The 18,797-nt window shown below is 31.7% G+C and overlaps 2 protein-coding genes across 4 annotated transcripts; one reads left to right on the forward strand and one right to left on the reverse strand.

Moving 5' to 3' along the window:
• Positions 1–7,807: 7,807 nt before the first annotated feature.
• Positions 7,808–8,680, reverse strand: LOC107403295 (germin-like protein subfamily 3 member 1). Its single transcript, XM_016010170.4, has one exon. The coding sequence runs from the start codon at positions 8,532–8,534 to the stop codon at positions 7,908–7,910; it is 627 nt and encodes a 208-aa protein (XP_015865656.1). The 5' UTR covers positions 8,535–8,680; the 3' UTR covers positions 7,808–7,907.
• Positions 8,681–14,515: 5,835 nt separating this feature from the next.
• Positions 14,516–17,826, forward strand: LOC107403359 (growth-regulating factor 5). Of its 3 annotated transcripts, none has more exons than XM_025074255.3 (5): positions 14,516–15,471; positions 15,554–16,120; positions 16,293–16,785; positions 17,078–17,437; positions 17,567–17,826. In XM_025074255.3, exons 2-4 carry the CDS (start codon positions 15,931–15,933, stop codon positions 17,433–17,435), a joined length of 1,041 nt encoding a protein of 346 aa, XP_024930023.1. In that variant the 5' UTR covers positions 14,516–15,471; positions 15,554–15,930; the 3' UTR covers positions 17,436–17,437; positions 17,567–17,826. The 3 variants fall into 3 exon arrangements, with proteins under 3 accessions (XP_024930023.1, XP_015865727.1, XP_048335962.1); XM_016010241.4 differs by having other exon boundaries at positions 15,566–16,120; XM_048480005.2 differs by having other exon boundaries at positions 14,516–16,120.
• The last annotated feature ends 971 nt before the right edge of the window (positions 17,827–18,797 follow it).

Consider the following 18,797-nt stretch of genomic DNA (forward strand, 5'->3'; position numbering starts at 1 on the left):
TATTATATGCTGCCTGCTTTGGTTCCTTCTTACCATATTCTTCTAATAATTTGTTGCAAACTTTCTTACATTCATGCTCCACTTTGCTGGTTTCCAAAAATGCCACGATTTCGTTTTGTGTATATCTTACCCTCATATCACCGATCCCGCCTGGCAGCATAGCTGGAAGCGTGATGAGAAGATAAAACATGTAGTCGGATAGGTGTTTGCTTGTCCGGCATTCAACACTGAGGTTGTCTTCGTCTTGGTTTCTCGTTTTCTCAAGTTCCTCGTAGTAACACAGATCGGTTGCAATGTGCCATAAGAGGATGCCATGGTCAAATTGTACCTGACTTGTGCTCCAACATAGATTCCCATGAATCAAGCACGTATCTCGACGACTACAATACAAATCCGGATGGTGGCGACAACGATGACAGCTTGAATCCTGATGGTGGAGACAACATACATCCCTTGTTGCATGACTTTTGAGTGCATCGTTTCCTCTCCGCTCCAATATCTCGTTGAGCACCTTAACACAAAACTTGCTTGCTTTGTACTCTTTCCCTTGACGTCGGATATATTCGAAAATGAAATTCTTCAAGTCGTCCTCCACAGTCTCAAAAGTCGTGTACAAGTATTTACCAGCCCTCTCATGAAACATTTGGAATAGAGGCTGACATCTAAAATACTTGGCAATGGTGGTGTGGAAGCACATCCTGATCAAGTTGTGCCGTGCCATATACAATGGTGCACTCTTCTTGCTTCTCTTAAACTTGCGGGTTGCAACAAATTTAAAGAGCCAATTATTAGAGAAGGTTTTCTCATGCTTCCGGGAAAACCAAAGCAATGTCCAGTTTGAGGAGAAGTGGTAAATACACCAATGAATCTCAAGACAAATGGCTACAAGAATTAACACGAAAGTTATCTTCACGTCCAGAGAACCCTTAACTTGTTCAAAAGGAGGCTTATTGATGACAGAACAGAAGCCCACCAATGCCCCAATGGAGCACGAGAAGCTGATCAACCGGAGGATTGGACCCCAATGGGTCTTAATTACAGGTGCTTTGGTGTATAGCACATCATACAAGAACCCAATCTCGATGTCTACAAGCCTGAAGGCTTTTCGATATGAGATCTTGTTGGATGAGCTTAGTTTTGTGAAGTAGCGACAGAATTGGTGCCTAACTTTGAGATTTATGTCTGCAATTAGAAACTTAGATACACTGAACATGAAATAAGCATCCCGAAGACGACTGGCTTCGGAGAAAGTATAAATGTACTTGCTACCACTGGGAAAATCAAGAGAATATTCCTCCTCTGATGTACTACGACCACCACCTATTTCTACATCCATTGTATCATTATAAATTTCTATTTCAATATTACCAGAAGCAGCTGAAGAATTAGCTGCGGATGTAGTCCTAGTTTTACATTTTGGTGGTTCAGAAAGCAAGGAACTCCTCCACTGCTTCTCACTTGCAGAAAACAGGCAAATGCCGCGCTCAAGACATTTGATAATTCCGGCGACGAAAACAGGAATAGCAACGTAAGGAAGAGGATCCTCCCAAATAGAGATGTATAAAAAGAAGAACCTGATGTACAAGTAAAAAGCGAAGCCAAGCTGTATAACAACACCCGCCATGTGTCTCAACCACAGCTCATTATCCACCAGTGAATAAGAAGTAATGGTGTCTGGGCCTCCAAGGTGCAAAAGGAGGAATGGACACCAGAATGCCCTCACTTTGAATTCCAAACCCAAAATGGTATCCGGCCTCGGAGATGAGGGAATGGATTTATTAATTCTGTTGAGAAGATGGTTTATACTAACAGTTGCCACCCAATCTGCAAGAAAGTATGCAATCCAAACCACAATTTGAATCCGACTGGTAGCCCTGTGGTTCTTGCGGTACCCATATCGAACCAGGATCAATTGTAGAACCATACTTGTTAAAACCAGCATCCGGGTCTCCCATTTTAACAAAAGTGCCTTTGCTAGGTTTGGTACAGAATTCACTATAGTTTCCACGATCTGTGAAAAGATCACAGCGCTTGCAACTGACAAAATATACATGCACTCTACTTATTATCGTCATAGATATATATATATATATATACATATATATATGGCAAAGACTTCATCATCATTATATATATTTGTCGGATTTTGATTCTACTAACCAGGCTCTGGCAATCTTATGGCAAACGTGGAAAGCTATATCTAGGGTTGGACATTAAACTAATCCAAACCTATCCAGTTTTATTCTATTCGATTTGGACAGATTTTAATCTAAACCAAATTCGAATTGAACCAACCCCACACACACACACACACACACACATACATATATATATATATATATATATATAATTTTTTCAATATTTCTATTATAATTAATTAGAGTTTAAATATATTTTTTTATGTTTTTAGATTATTAGTTTAAGATATTAATAGTATTAAATTCAAAGTATTAAAATAATAACTAAATTGTAAAAAAAGTGAATATTGAAAAATAGGCTATTAGGCCCAAACAAAATCGAACCGAATTAATGATGGTCAATTCGGTTGGATGTGATCTTTTTCAATGGCTCAATTTGCCTAAGAATGACAAAAAACTGAACAAAACCAAACCGATGTCAACCCTTAATTATATTATCCATATTCGTTGCTTAAAAAAAAAATTATTAATCAAATTTACCATAAAATTCTTACTATGTCATTGCTATATGAAAATTATATATAGATTTAATTTGAATCTAATTATATATATATATATATATATATATATATATATATATGTATATATGTACTATAATTTTACTATAAAATGTGTATATATTTTTAATAAATCATAAATAACCTACCAGCATTAATTGAACCACGTGTAATCCATAAGATATAACCAGTAGATTATATTTACTCCACCAAGCACACCTCAATATTGAGGGTATGCACACATTTTATAGTAAAATTATATATATAACTTTTCAATGGTATAGATATTTACAATTCAAAAAACTTGTAGATTTATAGTAGACCAACATATTGCCTAAAACTTTTTTTTAAGCATGTTATCTTATGATAGTTGCAAATTAAAAACTTACGAATATCTATACCATGAGAAAGTATTTTATGTCATGGTATATATGTTAAGGTGGTGTCACTCTCAATCATCACATGTAACATAAAATTTTCAACCTATAATCATCCACAATGGCACAAGACGATAAAGTAAATCATGTGGGGTTTACATAAAAATTATTATGTGTCCACTTGTGAATGGAACTTGACATCACGTCAGCATATCTTTTGCATAAAAAAGTATTTTTTGGCATCAAACTATCTCTTAATTAAATTATATATGTTCACCTTGACATGGGATTTAGATTATTATGTTTTCTTTTTCTTATCCTTATCTATATCCCATGTTTACTATTTCTACGACAACATCCCAATTAAAAATATTAATAAAGAAAAATAAAATAAACCATATGAAAAAAATAATTATTTTTTATTTCAACCAAATCTCTCATTACCTTCCGGTTTGATTTGTGTTCTATTGAATTATTTCTCTTTAAAAAAATAAATAACTAAAAATATACAGATAGATTAATTTAATGAAAGATAAACCTTACTTGTAATTAGCATTTGTGACTGCGCTTGTATGTACAGTGCGATGAAGAACAAAACAGGCAGAGACGAGAAAATTCCTGTCGCCTTGGGTCATAAGCTATAGCCGGATACATAAGATATAATATATGTATACATTAGAGAGCCTATAGACAGATATTAAAACACAGACACGTATATATAGATGGACAAAAACATTGCTGCTTCTCAAAATAAAAATTAAAATATATATGTATTGGAGAAACTTGCATAGAGATACAATTGCCTTGGAGCTTAGGAATTGAATTTTGCTTTGGAGCTTAGCATATCCTGCTGAATAATGCTTGCGTGATGCGCATAAAAAGGAATTGTTTATAAGACAAATTAGATACTTCGGTTTGCACTAATGCCTGCAACACATGCATCCTTTTTCTTTTTATTTTTCTTTTTTGGTACGCTCTGAGTGCGTGCAACACATGCACTTGCTAGTCACCATTTCTCCCATATTATAAGTTAAGAGGTCCAAAAAATTTCATCTTGTAAGATTGATATCTGATTACATATAATTTATAGGATATTTCATCAAATATTACATGTAAATAGATAAAAGCAAGATAATATAAGTTGATCTGCATCGTCCTGTGGCAAAAAGGAAATACAGAAGAAAAAAAAAAAAAAAAAAAAACAAATCAATTGTTCTTTTTCGATGATTAGAATAAAATTAGAAATGTTTCTGCAGGAGGACATCACTCCATGTGTTAAACATAGAACAGGCGAACAACTTGGTATAAGTAGTATATGTATAACATAAATGTTAATTTCGAACAGTACGACATATATATTGTAATCAACTAGCTGAAAATAAAAGACAAATTAAATTCACTCACAGCAGCTGGCCAACCTTAGGGGTTACTTTGGATTAAAATTCAACAATTTATATTGTATATATTAGTTTTGACCAATAAGCAACAATCATTAATAATCTACAATAATTAATAAATAGTAAATATTATGAAGTATTGTTGCAATGCGGCAAAAGTAGAGAATTAATGTCCCCTTACAGCGTCAGTGTAACACTTCACCAATAAAGTATCAAAATAGTTTTAACACCTATTAGAGAATTAAAAAAGTGTAAGACAAACAAAGAAAGCGTAAAAAAAAGGACAAATGTCAATACAAAAAGCAGGCGCAAAATATTGAAAGGAGTATAAACAGAAGATAACAAGGTGAAGGAGGGAATCAAATAGCTCGTACATTTTACTGCAAAAATGGATTGTGTACGGATAAACAAAGAGAGGAGGAAAAAAAAATTGAAAACATGTATTAATAATTGACCCAGAAAAAAAAAAGGTTAAATAAATACAAGTTTGACCTTCTAATTAAGAATTATATATATATATATTGAATGCATATAGAAATTTATTTTTTTCTTTTTTTTGTCGGACGATATGCATATTTATATGAAAATATTAAATGTTAGATTTGTGAACGAATTTCCTTCTTCGATCCAGTACTTGAAAGATCAAAGTTTGTACGTGTTAGGATTATTATTATCTTATGTTATTATTTATCTAAGCTATTAGATATTGTACAGCTGTGTATACTTAGCCTAACGGTATTAGAGTTTATATCATTTACGTTGTACTTCACGTGTGTATATATTTCTTTACAATTGTTAATGAAGTGTACTGTTCACGTATTGCATTGCTCCCCTGTTTTGTGGCATACGATTATCTTGCTCCTCTGTTTTGTTTCAGTACGTATGTTTAATTTGTAAATATATATTAAAATTTTAAGCCATTTCAGCTCTTATATATATAACGTTGACATGCACGGAGACTTCAACCATACAAAAATGGATAAGATTATCACTACTACTAAGGGGCTTCGTGGTTGGCAGGTCTGTCAATTAATTAATAATTTCTATCCAATTCAAACCGTATTAATCATGCCAATTGTTATTCTTTGTCTGTATTATTGTGTAATTTCCATGATATGAGTACGTAATTTGGTGTTATGAAAAGAATCAATATATTTTAAATGATTATAATTTCTTATTTTTAAAGTTTAAACTGATAGGATACATGTTGAAAATTTAAATAAAAATTATAGAATTAATTAAATTTTAGTATCTATGTTTTTGCTAGATTGCATATTAGATCCTCAAATTTAAAATATTTTATATTAAATTCTCAATTTATGATATGTTTTATATTTTATTTTGATTTTCAAATTGATTAACAAAATGTTAAAATTTAAAAATTGACTAGTTTTCTCATTAATCAATTAATTAAAAATTTTCCTCATTATTTATAAATTGAAAAAATTAGTAAATTTTATTAATTTTTAACTTTTTGTTGGTCAATTTATAAATTGAAGATCTAATGTGAAACAAATTATAAATTGAATGTTTAATGTGAAATATTTTAAATTTGAAGGTTTAATGTGTAATCATATTAAAGTATAAAGTACTAAAATATATTTAATCTAAAATTATGATGTATATTTTATGATTGACTTTTGATTACATGTAATTACAGTAAATATAATCTATAAATTACATGTGATTAGATATTATTCCGTAGGATAGTGAGTCCTATATAGATTATTTATGTAGCTTTATGTATATGCTTTAACATGTTAATTTATTAGATGCTATGCTCAATTTTGGCAAAAAATACACATTAATGAAGAGCATTATATAATAAATTAAACAGATATAACAGATATCATTTGCAGTTTTTTGAAAATTGAAAGGCAAATTTAAAACAGGCCAATTTGCATGTATACCCGTAAGACAAATGTCAATACAAAAAGCAGGTGTAAATTATATTGGAAAGAGTATGAATAGAAGATAACAAGATGGAAGGAATCAAATAGCTCGTACATTTTACCGCAAAAATATTGTGTACGGATAAACAAAGAGAGGAGAAAAAAAAAATTTGAAAACATATATTAATTATTAACCTAGAAAAATAAAAGTTAAATAAATACAAGTTTGACCTTCTAATTAAGAATTATATATACACACACATATATATATATATATTGAATGCATTTAGAGATTTATTTTTTTTCTTTTTTGGTCGGACGATATGCATATATATATATATATATATATGGAAATATTAAATGTTAGATTTGTGGACGAATTTCCTTCTTCGATCCAGTACTTAAAAGATCAAAGTTTGTACGTATGTGTGAATATATATTAAAATGTTAAGCCATTTCAGCTCTTATATAACGTTGACATGCACAGAGACTTCAACCATACAAAAATGGATAAGATTATCACTACTACCAAGGGGCTTCGTGCTTGGCTGGTCTGTCAATTCACGAATAATTCTATCCAAATCAAACGGTATTAATCATGCCAATTATTACGCTTTATATGTACTTTTCTGTAATTCCCACTATATGAGTAGGTAATTTGGTGTTATGAAAAGAATTAATATATTTTAAGTGATTATAATTTCTCATTTTTAAAGTTTAAACTGAAAAACTGCATGTTGAAAATGTATATAAAATTTATAGGATTAATTACATTTTAATATTTTGTACTTTGGTTAGATTGCATATTAGATCTTAAAATTTAAAGCATTCTACATTAGGCCCTCAATTTATTATTTGTTTTATATTTGGTCTCGATTTTCAAATTAGTTAACGAAAAGTTTAAGATTAAAAAATTGACTAATTTTTTCATTAATCAATTAATCAAAATTTTTCCTCATTTTGTTTATAAATTGAAAAAATGAGTCAATTTATCAATTTTTAAATTTTTTGCTAGTCAATTTATAAATTGAAGGTTTAATGTGAAATATTTTAAACTTGAAGGTTAAATGTGTAATCATGCCAAAGTATAAGATACTAAAATACATTTAACACAAAATTATAATGTATGTTGTTTGTGTGACTTTTAATTAGATATAATTACAGTAAATACAATTCATAAATTATATGTAATCAGATATTATTCTGTAGGATAGTGCACCCTATACTGATGAGTTATGTAGCTCTATGCATATGCTTTAACATGTTAATTTATTAGATGCTATACTCAATTTGGGCAACAAATGCACATTGAATAGCATTATATAATAAAACAGATAAAACAGATATCACTTGCAGTTTTTTTTAAAAATTGAAAATTAAATTCCATACAGAAATTATTCCTACATAGCATCGATTCAAAGAATGAAATCAAAAGTCTCAAAGGAATTAACCACACAAAACCAATCAATCCACTAGAAAAACACATTTGAAAATACAAACCCAACCCTTCTCAAATTTAACCAACTTGCTAGCTAGCTAAGCATTCCTAACCAGTTCCACCAAGTACACCCTTGAGCTTCTTCACTTGAGCATCATCAAGGAATGTGGTCTGCTCCACCAATGCAGAAGGAAAGTCGTTGCCAAACAACGCGTAATCGAGGATTTGTAGACCAGGGTTTGGGCTATTCAAGCTGACAATGGCCATGGCATGTGATTTCCCAGAGTTCACTTGGAAATGCAACAAACCCTGTGGGAAAACCATTGAATCTCCCTTTCTAAGTCTCTTAATGTAGACATCATTTGCTGAAGTAATAAACCCAGCAGTGATAGCACCTCTTGTTACAAATAGAGCTTCAGTTGCCCCAGGGTGTGTGTGAATAGGGATAACCCCAGCCGGTGCTAGGTCAAGCCTAGCCAAAGATATGCCAAGCCCATTCAAGCCCGGGAATTGGGCAACAAATGCTGGGGTCACAGCGGCTTTGATTATGTTTGTGGTGTTTCCAGGTTTTCCTAGACCACTAAACACAAAGTCCTCGGCTGTGACTTTGGAGGCCAATTTGCATGTATACCCTGAAGGGGTCAGTGGGCCTTTTAGGTCTGCCACACAGATTTCAGTGACCGAAGCATTGGAGATGGAGAAGAGAAGAGAAAAGAGGAAGAGAATGTGAAGCATTTGATAAAATATGGTTTTCTGATCTAGCTCAAGGTTGTGGTATGTTTTTTTTCATTTTTTCATGGGTTTTAGCTTGTTGGGTTTATATAGAACTTTTGTATAAAGGGGTAAAAGTGGAAGTGTACAAGTTGCAGGAAAAATGCCCTTGCATGGAGCTACTGCTACATAATGATTGATTGGGTGCATATGGTGAATGAAAGAGAACCACATCTTTAGTGGTTGTTGAAATTTGTATATATATATATATATATATATTTATTCTTGATAATACCCCCAAAATAGAATCTTTTTAGAGTTAATTATTTTTATAAAACCAGGGATTTCCCATTTATGGATTAATATTTTTGCTGAATTTGGCAGTGACGCATTTTATCAAACACTTGGATATTAATTAGATAGAAAGGGAAAAATCTAATTGGGCTAAGAGTGCTTTAACCTGTGTTTGTAATTCATAGTTAAAATTTGTGGTCCAATGTATAGCACATGGAAAGAGGTAGAGGAATTGCATTAGCAGACAATTTGACAGCTAAAATCCTAATGGATGCCCATAAATTGTTTGGTCTCTTTCAATTGACAGCCAATGGGATTTTTTTGTGTGGACTGAAGAATTCCCCTCTTGCCTAAGATTTTGATAATGCAAAGTAATAGCATTCTACGTCACTTGTTACACATGGAGCATAAAAGAAGACAGCATCAATGGGCTGGCCTGTGAATTAAATATGGAACTCAAAAGTTTGACATATAGATATAGGGACAAATATGATTTTACCCCACAAATTATGCCACGTTTTTCAATTTTTACTTTATCTCGTAAATTATAAAATTTCTCATATTGCCAGCCAGCAAACCATTATTTTTGCATCATTTTAATTTAATCATGCAATATTTTTTTTTTCTAATGAATTTGGCTAAATTATGTATACATGCTGCATGCACAAAAGCAAAATAAAACATATTTGTTGGAATATGCTGGGAAATTTTTCAATAATCTATTGCCTCCTAAATAATTTATTTTAATTCAAACCTTCAACGGTTCAAAAGCACGAGAGTATGCCACTTCAAACAACCTGCAACGGTGCAACGGTTCAAAAGCTTCAGGGTGTGCTACTTCTAACCACCTGCAACAGTTCTAGCGCTTGCAAAAGTGTCAAAGAATGCCACTTCAAACCTACAACGGTTTAAAAGTATCAGAGCGTGTCACTTCAAACCTGTAACAATTCAAAAGAGCCAGAGTGTGCCACTTCAAATAACCCGCAACAGTTCAAAAGAGCTAGAGTGTGAGTGTGCCACTCAAACAACCTGTAGCGTGCCACTTCAACCTGTAATGGCGATTTAAAAGCGCCACTTCAAACCTGCAATAGTTCAAAAAAGGAACAAAAATATATGCCAAAGGGTGTCACAAAAAAAAAAAAAAATGTGCGTCACTTGTGTAAAGAGATGTGTAGAGGTATTGAAGCTCTTATTTATATATGTAGAAAATTTTGAACTACTTTATGCGCTTATGATGTGAGACTTTTTCAAAATCCAACTTCAAAAATCATAATTTATACATGTACAAGTCATGTCTCTTTATCATCTCCAATCAATGTGGAACTAATGTTGTTTTATTGTTCATCCAAAAATAATATTTCAATGAATTAAGAACATTAATTTGAAAAATTAATATTTTGGCCCAAACAATATTAAATTTTTTTCTTAACAAAGTTATATCAACTATGTATGGTTAATTTCATCAAATTTATTTCTTAAATAATTGATTAAATTAAAGTAAAACAAAAACAATAATTTAAAGGGCAAATGTCAGAAATTTTTTAACTTAGAAGGCAAAGTGAAAAACGTGTAATAGTATTTTGATATATTGGTATGAATTAGACGTATAATATTGTAGTGAAAAGTAGAAGCTACATTACATTTCATAAAATAAACATCCCATTGGAGAATTCACTAAAAATAGAAAAGAACCCAATACGTTCAATCGACGACATTCATTTTGCAGTGCCCAAAAAAAAAAAACAAAATGGCAAACAAACAACAACAACAACCATGTGGAATGTGATGTTTTATTGTGTGGCTATGGCTTGAACTCTGCATAATAAAAGAGTTTTGCTTTTTATTATTCGGCAACCGTTATTCAAAAGAGATTCATGGTGAACAATTAGCATTTAAAATTATATATTATCCCAAATATATATATATATGTATAATTTTGATATGTTGGGATTTAGATGTATAATGTTGTAGTGAAAAGTGAAAATTGCAGTTCAAATAATATTTAAAGCTCCCACTGTAGATTTTATGAAGAATAGAAAAGATTCCAGTGCATGCAATTGACATCATAATTCATTTTGCAGCGCCAAAATATATATATATATATATATATATATATATATCTGGAATATGATGTTTTAATGTGTGGCCACGGCTTTAACTGTGCATAAATGAGTTTTGCTATTCATTACTCGGCAACCTATAACTAAAACGAGATTCATGGTAAATTTGGCAAACTAAATTTAAAAAATAAAAATCAAAGGCTTATATAACGTGTTAGAGAAATTACAATCTGGGTTTTGTTACTTCGTGCTTTAAAAAGGAGACATAACAAATTTAGGATAACATATATTGTTTATCTAGCTTAAATTTCCCTTCTATTTCACTAGAACTGCACTTTTTTCCTGAGTGAAGACCCTAAGTTTACTGGGCTTCAATTAATTCGAATGCGTGCTCAAAGGTTGAAATATACAGGTTAATTAATGACCTAAATATCACTTTAAAAACTAATATATTTGTCCTATTATGTATTTTCCCTGTTATTGTCATTTTACTATACTATATATATATTAGATTATTGATTAATTTTTTAACTAATTAAATAGTTAATAAATAAAAAATCTGATTTTAAAACTATTAAATAAAATAAGATTTAAACCTAACCTATATTATATATATATATATATATATATATATATATATATGGATTATTTTTTGGTGACTAATATCCGTTATTACAGCCAATAATCTAAAAGCTTAAAAGAAAACAGCCTCAATGGGTTGGACTATGTCAATTATGGAGCCCAAAAAAGTTTTATATAATATATATAGTTTTGATCTATTAGAAATATATAGTTTTTTTTTTTTTTTATATATGCTAGACATTATATATGATGATTGTTAAGTGTTGTTATTTATTGAATTAGAATTTTAATTTTAAATTATTAATTAAAATGATATTCTTAACATTTAATATATTAGTATATTCCTATCTCACCTTAGAAATATTTTTCCAATAAAATATTACTCTATTTATATATTGCAATTTTGATGAGATTGAAGTATAATTCTCATCATATGTTGGAAATCTAATTATATAAATGCTAACAAGGGTTGTAACTTTGTCAAAATAAATTTTTATATACATATATATGTATATATATATATATATATATATATATATATATGTATGTATATTGCAGTGAAAAGTAATGGTTTGCAGTTCACATAATTAATTAACGATGCCACTGCAGATTTCACAAAGAATAAAAAAGATCCCATTGCATTCAATTGACGACTCTCATTTTCCAGTGCAACAAATGGGAATTGTTCACATGAATCTTTTGGGTTATAGGTTGTCACTTGATGAATAGCACAACTCTTTTATGAACAGTTAAAGCCATGCCACTCATTCAAACACCATATTCAACATGTTTTTTTGGCCGATTAATTAATTGAAAACAAATCAAAAACTTAAAAAGTGTTAAAAGAAATTGCAGCTAGGGTTTTGTTACTTCGTGCTTTAAAAAGGGAGATATTACAATATTAAAAAATTTACAATAATACATTTGTTTAGCTGTAACTATTCGAGTCTACCTCACTAGAACTGCAATTTTTAATTTCCTTAGTAAAGCCTCTGAAATTACTGGGCTTTGATTAATTTGAATGTGCTTTCAAAGACTGAAATATATAGACTATAACATGAACTTAATCTAGTCACTTTAACATTAATATTGCTGTTATATAATATATTTTCCCTGTGTTATTTGGCATTTCATTTAGTACTACATAGTATCAATCAATTGTGAAAGAATCTCCAAATTGTGTGTACCCGATCATTATATTTGGTAGCTAATTTCCGTTATTACAATTAATATTCTATAAATATCTTAGGAAAACCATGCAGACTCTGTGTGTGTGTGTATATATATATATATATATAGACATGGAAATTTACATTGAATGATCGAGGACATGAAATTAAATATAGTGATCGAATTTAAACTAATGTTTCCTAAGAAAAGGAAAAGAAATGACAGACAAGAAGAAGTTATTAGCTCGACGTGCTGTCTCGTACCGTGTAACCCACATCACCAAAAATAAGTACTAACTTTTATAATTATAATATTTCAAAGCAAAATATTTCATAAATATTGATGAGAATGAAAGGCCAATTACAAGTTTATTATAACTTAATATATAAGAAAAAAAAAATAGGGCCCTCTTAACCACCCACCCTTTTATTATAATTTTTTTTTCTTTTTCTTTAAAAAATAAAGACAAGAAAAAAAAATTGAAAATAGGTTTTTCTATGGTATATATATAAATATATATATAATGCAGACATCCAATTTTAATTTACAAATTCAATATGTTGATTGCTATATTCATAAATTAAGCCGCACCTTTTAAAAACTAGATATAAATATATATATATATATATATATATATATATATATATATATATATAATACGTTCTGCATAATATATATACAACCGAATGGAATCAACGACTAGAATGAAGAATCATCCAAAGTTGGACTGGTAGGTCCATATACCTTTTAAAATCATGTAGCAAAAAGTAGTTCAAATTAAAATGCATTTAAGAAAGGAAACCACCTTACAGGTGGTACGAATACAAGTTTCTTCATCCACCCCCCACCCCCTTTTTTCTTTTTTTCTTTTCTTTTTTTGATTAATCATATACAAACATTTGTCTGTAAGAGTATTCTGCAACGAATTTTATTTATTTGTTTATTTATTTTTCTCTCTGGTAAACGAGCAGGATGCATTATTCAATTTTATATACATATATATATATACACCATAATAGAAAACCCATTACTTATTTTGATGCAATAGAAAAAGCGACCACAATGTAAGAAAGATTTTCTTACAAGTTTGTCATTGACCCACAAAATGAAGTTGCAGTCAGAAAAGCAAAAGGATGGCCAGGTAAGGACTAAGATCTGAAATATTGTAAAATTGCATTTAACTCTGCCATCAAATGCTGAACGAAGATTGATGACTTATACTTAATACGGAAAGAGGTGAATTCAGAGAGATGTAAATGAGGAAATATTGAATTCATGAATGGAAGGCTGAGTTAGTTGAGGTTGAGAGCATAATAAAAGTAGTGAAGAGGCATGTGTATTGGGACAGAGTAACAGATGTGTATTTGTATGTGTATATGTATGTGGATGTGTGTGTGTGTGTAAACAGTTCTCCACTCAGTGCACTTCTCTGACACCGTCTGCAAACTTTCAAAAAAAAAAAAAGTTCTTTGAATTGCAAGCAAACAAATCGAAACCTCCCTCTAACCAATAGTTTCTCCCTTGCACTGTCCTAACATCATCATCACTACTCACTTGTTTTCCTATATTATTAATGCCTCCTTCCATCTCAATGCAATCCACCTTTTTCTTTTTTCTTTTTTTCTTTTTTTGGGTAAATAATGCAGCACCCTTAAATTTCCACTTCCTAAGAAAAATAATGTGCCAAGGATAATATCATACCAACCTTTTTTTTTTTTTTTTTTTTAAGAGATACAAATAGGTAATATTATCGCTTTTGTGGTAACTATTTATTTTTGTACAAAAAAAAATGATTATTCCAAGGATGGATTAGGGTAAATATCATCATTTTCGTCAAGCCTCAAAAAAACAAAAAGTGCTCTTTATTGCCTTTGTTCCATCATGTGACTAATTGACACATGATGAATGAATATTATATGCTAAGACAAATTAATGTTGGAGATACTGATCTATTACATCCAAACAGCTTAGATTCAGCTGAAAAGCTCGTATAAAATGATTTCTATATGCGAGATAGATATAAGTAATCATGGAAAAAGACTCAAAAAAGCATATAAGGTAAGGATATCAATTATAATTGGATGAGTTTTCTTTTGAATCATAGATAGATAATGGCCCACCTTGTCACCTCAAACTCAAAGGATAGAGAGTAGAAATCCCAATGTAGAGTACAGACAAAGGATATGATATTTGTGTCGGCTTGTATTAAATCTCACAGCAGAGCAAGCTTGCAACAAAACAGAGATCTTTTGTGTATTTAAAGCATATAAATTAAGCCTGAAAATATGACAATTAACACCCTTTTCTAAGGTTAAAACTTTGAGCTCAATCCAAGTGCTATTTAATTCAACCAAAGTTGTTAAACCCCAAGCTTGCATTTTACAAGGTTATGGAAACCAAAAAGAAACCCCAATGGTGACAGGTCACAGATCACACAGTCCATTATTAAATTTATCTCCCCCTTCCAGCTTATTTATTTATTTATTTATGTATTTATTAATTATTATTATTATTATTATTATTATTATTCACATTGAAAGCCAGATGTTCATAGATGAGAGTTGGGGATGTGGTAAAAAACCAAAAGAGTAAAAGAGAAGAAAAAATAAAAAGAAAAATCCGTACCACAAAGCCAGGCCTCACAGCTCCTCTTGGCCTCTATTACTCTCAATAAAACCATGACATGTACAACTTTCTCTTACTGACTCACGCCAAGCTTCAGTGCCCGCTTTTCCTCACATTACAAAGGAGATTTGCTATACTCAATCACTATAACTTCTGCAGCTTCACATAATATGCACAGGGCACTTTTTTCTAGGACTATATGATGTTGTGGTGGAGACAACAAAATCAGAGTACCCTATATTTCAATCTTTGATTATTTTATTTTATTTTTATTTTTATTTGTTTTATGAATTTCTGTAAAGTTTAATTCAGAGACAATGGCAGCAACAATGGTCGCTGCAAAGCAGAAGCAGTAGCAACAGAGATGCAGTCCAGTCATAATAAGAGCAGAGTCGCTCAGAATAAGGACTAAAAAGAGAGAAAAAAATAGAGAAAGAAAAGGGAGGGGAGGTGGCAGCACTGTATATCAGAGCCATTAGTTTTATCCATGCACAGAAGATTCTGCAACCAATGGACTCTGCAAAAATACCCAGCAGACCAACAAGAATAATAAACCCACTTTCTCTCTGTCTCTGAAAATCTCCAAGTTGGTTCTTCATTCTTCTTCTTTCTTGTTTGATATTTTTCAAGATTTATTTTTTTTCCTTTTCTTTTTGTTTCCCTCTATTTTCTGTTTGAGAAAAAAAAAAATGATGAGTGCAAATAGTAGTGCAAGAAGTAGGTCCTCTTTCACAGCAACTCAGTGGCAAGAGCTCGAACACCAAGCACTCATCTTCAAATACATGGTTTCTGGTGTGCCTGTTCCACCTGACCTCATATATTCTGTCAAAAGAAGCTTGGAGTCTTCATTCTCTTCGAGACTTTTTCCACACAATCCCAGTAAGCATGCAAAAACTTATGATCATGGTTCTTATTTTTTTAGCTCCCATTTTTATTAAACAAAATAAATAAATAAATAAAAATGTAAATAGGACGCTTGTTTGTATAAATTTGCGTACAAAACTGGAAATTGAGAGTGTGGATTATGGATGTTGACTATGTGTTGGTGCAGTTGGATGGGGATGTTTTGAAATGGGTTTTGGCAGAAAAGTAGACCCAGAACCAGGAAGGTGCAGAAGAACAGATGGGAAGAAATGGAGGTGCTCAAAAGAGGCATACCCAGATTCAAAGTACTGTGAGAGGCATATGCATAGGGGCAGAAACCGTTCAAGAAAGCCTGTGGAAATTTCTTCAACTGCAACCATTTCAACAACATCAACAATATCATCAATCACTTGTCCGCCCAATATTTCATCAATGAACATGAATAGAAGCCTATCCACTTCCACTTCCACCATCCCTACCTACTCTTCAATTTCTTACCCATTACCATCTGAACCACTTTCCCACCTCCATCCTCAGCACAATTCGCCTCTTTATCCCTTTCTTTATTCCCATTCTTCCTCTTCTAGACCTACTGGTTATGGTCTGCTACCTGAAAATAATACCACTTCTTACTTCTCTGTGAAATCTGAATCCTATACTCAGCCTGATAAGGATTACAGGTTTGTCATATCATGTTAATCAGAACTTACATTTGTTTACGCTATTCAAATACAGTTTTTTATACTCAAAATGGTGGAAACAGAGCCAAAAACAAAAAAACAAAAAAAAATGGTGAAAACAGAGTTTTCTAGGCACAAAATAGGCGAAAAGCATAAATAACAATGAGATTAAGAAATCCCATAAGTATAATATTTTGCAAAATTAGTTAGTTTGAATTGGAAGAAAATCTTATAATAAGGCTGATTCTTTGGGTGTAATGGCAGTAAAAGCACTTTTTCTCTTACATAACAGGTATTATAATGGTACAAAGGAAAGTCTAGATGAGCTAGCTTTCTTTCCAGAATCGTCAGGGAATGCAAGAAGCTTACCTGAAACATGTAATCATCCACTATTGACTAGTTCCTACAGAAGCTACTCTCAACCACAGTTCCAAAGCTATACAGATAATTCCAAAGAACCAAAGCAGTCAGATTCAGATGAGCAACATTGCTTTGTTTTGGGCACCGATTTCAAATCACCAAGATCAATTAAAACTGAGAAAGAACCTGAAACCCAGAAGCCACTCCATCACTTTTTTGGAGAATGGCCACCAAAGGACACAGACTCCTGGCTAGATCTTGCATCCAATTCCAGAATCCAGAGTCCCTAATGGTAAATTTTCATTTGGGTTTAACACCAAAAAAAAAAAAAAAAGGAAGAGAGAAAACCATTATTATGCAAACATTTGACATGTTCAATTTCCAGATAATTAATTTCATAAAGTTTTCCTTTTTGGCACAGATGATTGAAGTATCAATAATGGGGTTTGCTGATCAAGAACAAAAGAGTACTTGGGGTTGTGGGACAATAGCTTTCTTGTTTGAATTCGTGGATAGGGAGAGCTTTGTTTTAGGTTTGAAGTGAATAATGTAGGGACACAACCGCATCTCTGTCATTTGCTTTCTTTCTTCCCTTGTAAGAAACATGTTTGATATTTTGAGACTTGCTTGTTTGACCGGAAGCATCTTCCATATGCTTTTGGGTCTTGTAGGCTCCCCATATATTCTTTTCAAGGACGGTACAGTATTATTGGCTTCTGCATTTTGCTGTTCCCATTTATTTCTTATTCTTCCAACCAACGAATTGGCTCTCCAAGATACAGCTACTTCTAGATTTCCCTTTGCAGCTAAACGATTCCAAATTCCTCAACTATGTTTCTCTTCATTGTTGATCACTGGGTTTTATTGTTGTTCATCAAAACCATACAGTACAAAACAAAAGAAAACCCTGAAAATATTGCAACTTGTATCCGACGAAAACAATTAGCCGGTGAACAAGAATGTTGATAATCTCCATTGGCTGTTTCTGTAGCTTTCTAGTGGTTCCGGGCATCCGATTTGATGCAGAAATACTGCTACTCTGTTTTCATTACTTTGGTTGCCATAATCTTCTCCCCATCTTATTATGAGAAAGTTTTAGAAAACAAATTTTTGGGAAGAAAGCGATTAAATGCAAATCATTTTCGTCAATCTGTATTTCTTCAATAAGAGTTTCAGAGCAACCCCACAAAAGTCCTAATATTAGAGTTAAAAAGAGTTACCCCACATGTCTCTCTTGTGACACCTTTGTCTCGGTCTGAAATTATGAGTTTTTTCTTTCGTAAGACTGACAGACTACTGCTGCATAGTGTGAGATGTCCGGAAACAGAACCAAAATGTTTCCCAACCATCAAAATATATAAATCATGACCCACAAGATTCCATTAAACCTATCAAAGATACTTGCATCAACTTGGAATAACTGAGCTTAAATAGTTTACAATCAAAAATAAAATCCCAAGTTGCTTTTAGGATCAGATATCTAATGTTTTGAATTTGATTATGTTCCTTTCTTCATTCCTAGTTGTCACCTAGCATCAACCAGCCAAGAGTCCAAACCTTGGTAAAATGTGTATATGCGGATCAAAAATACAAACCAGACTTGTGTAAAATTCGGAAGTACTCATTTGCAACCAAATTGCAAATGAACTGTG

Source organism: Ziziphus jujuba, chromosome 1 (assembly GCF_031755915.1).
Source record: "Ziziphus jujuba cultivar Dongzao chromosome 1, ASM3175591v1".
Classification (NCBI taxonomy): domain Eukaryota; kingdom Viridiplantae; phylum Streptophyta; class Magnoliopsida; order Rosales; family Rhamnaceae; genus Ziziphus; species Ziziphus jujuba.

Bases quoted from the DNA above. Each gene is read 5' to 3' on its own strand.
- LOC107403295 (XM_016010170.4), bottom strand. From the start codon at position 8,534: ATGCTTCACATTCTCTTCCTCTTTTCTCTTCTCTTCTCCATCTCCAAT.
- LOC107403359 (XM_048480005.2), top strand. From the start codon at position 15,931: ATGATGAGTGCAAATAGTAGTGCAAGAAGTAGGTCCTCTTTCACAGCA. The intron at 16,121-16,292 runs GTAAGCATGCAA...GTGTTGGTGCAG, and splicing joins ACTTTTTCCACACAATCCCA to TTGGATGGGGATGTTTTGAA. The intron at 16,786-17,077 runs GTTTGTCATATC...CTTACATAACAG, and splicing joins CAGCCTGATAAGGATTACAG to GTATTATAATGGTACAAAGG.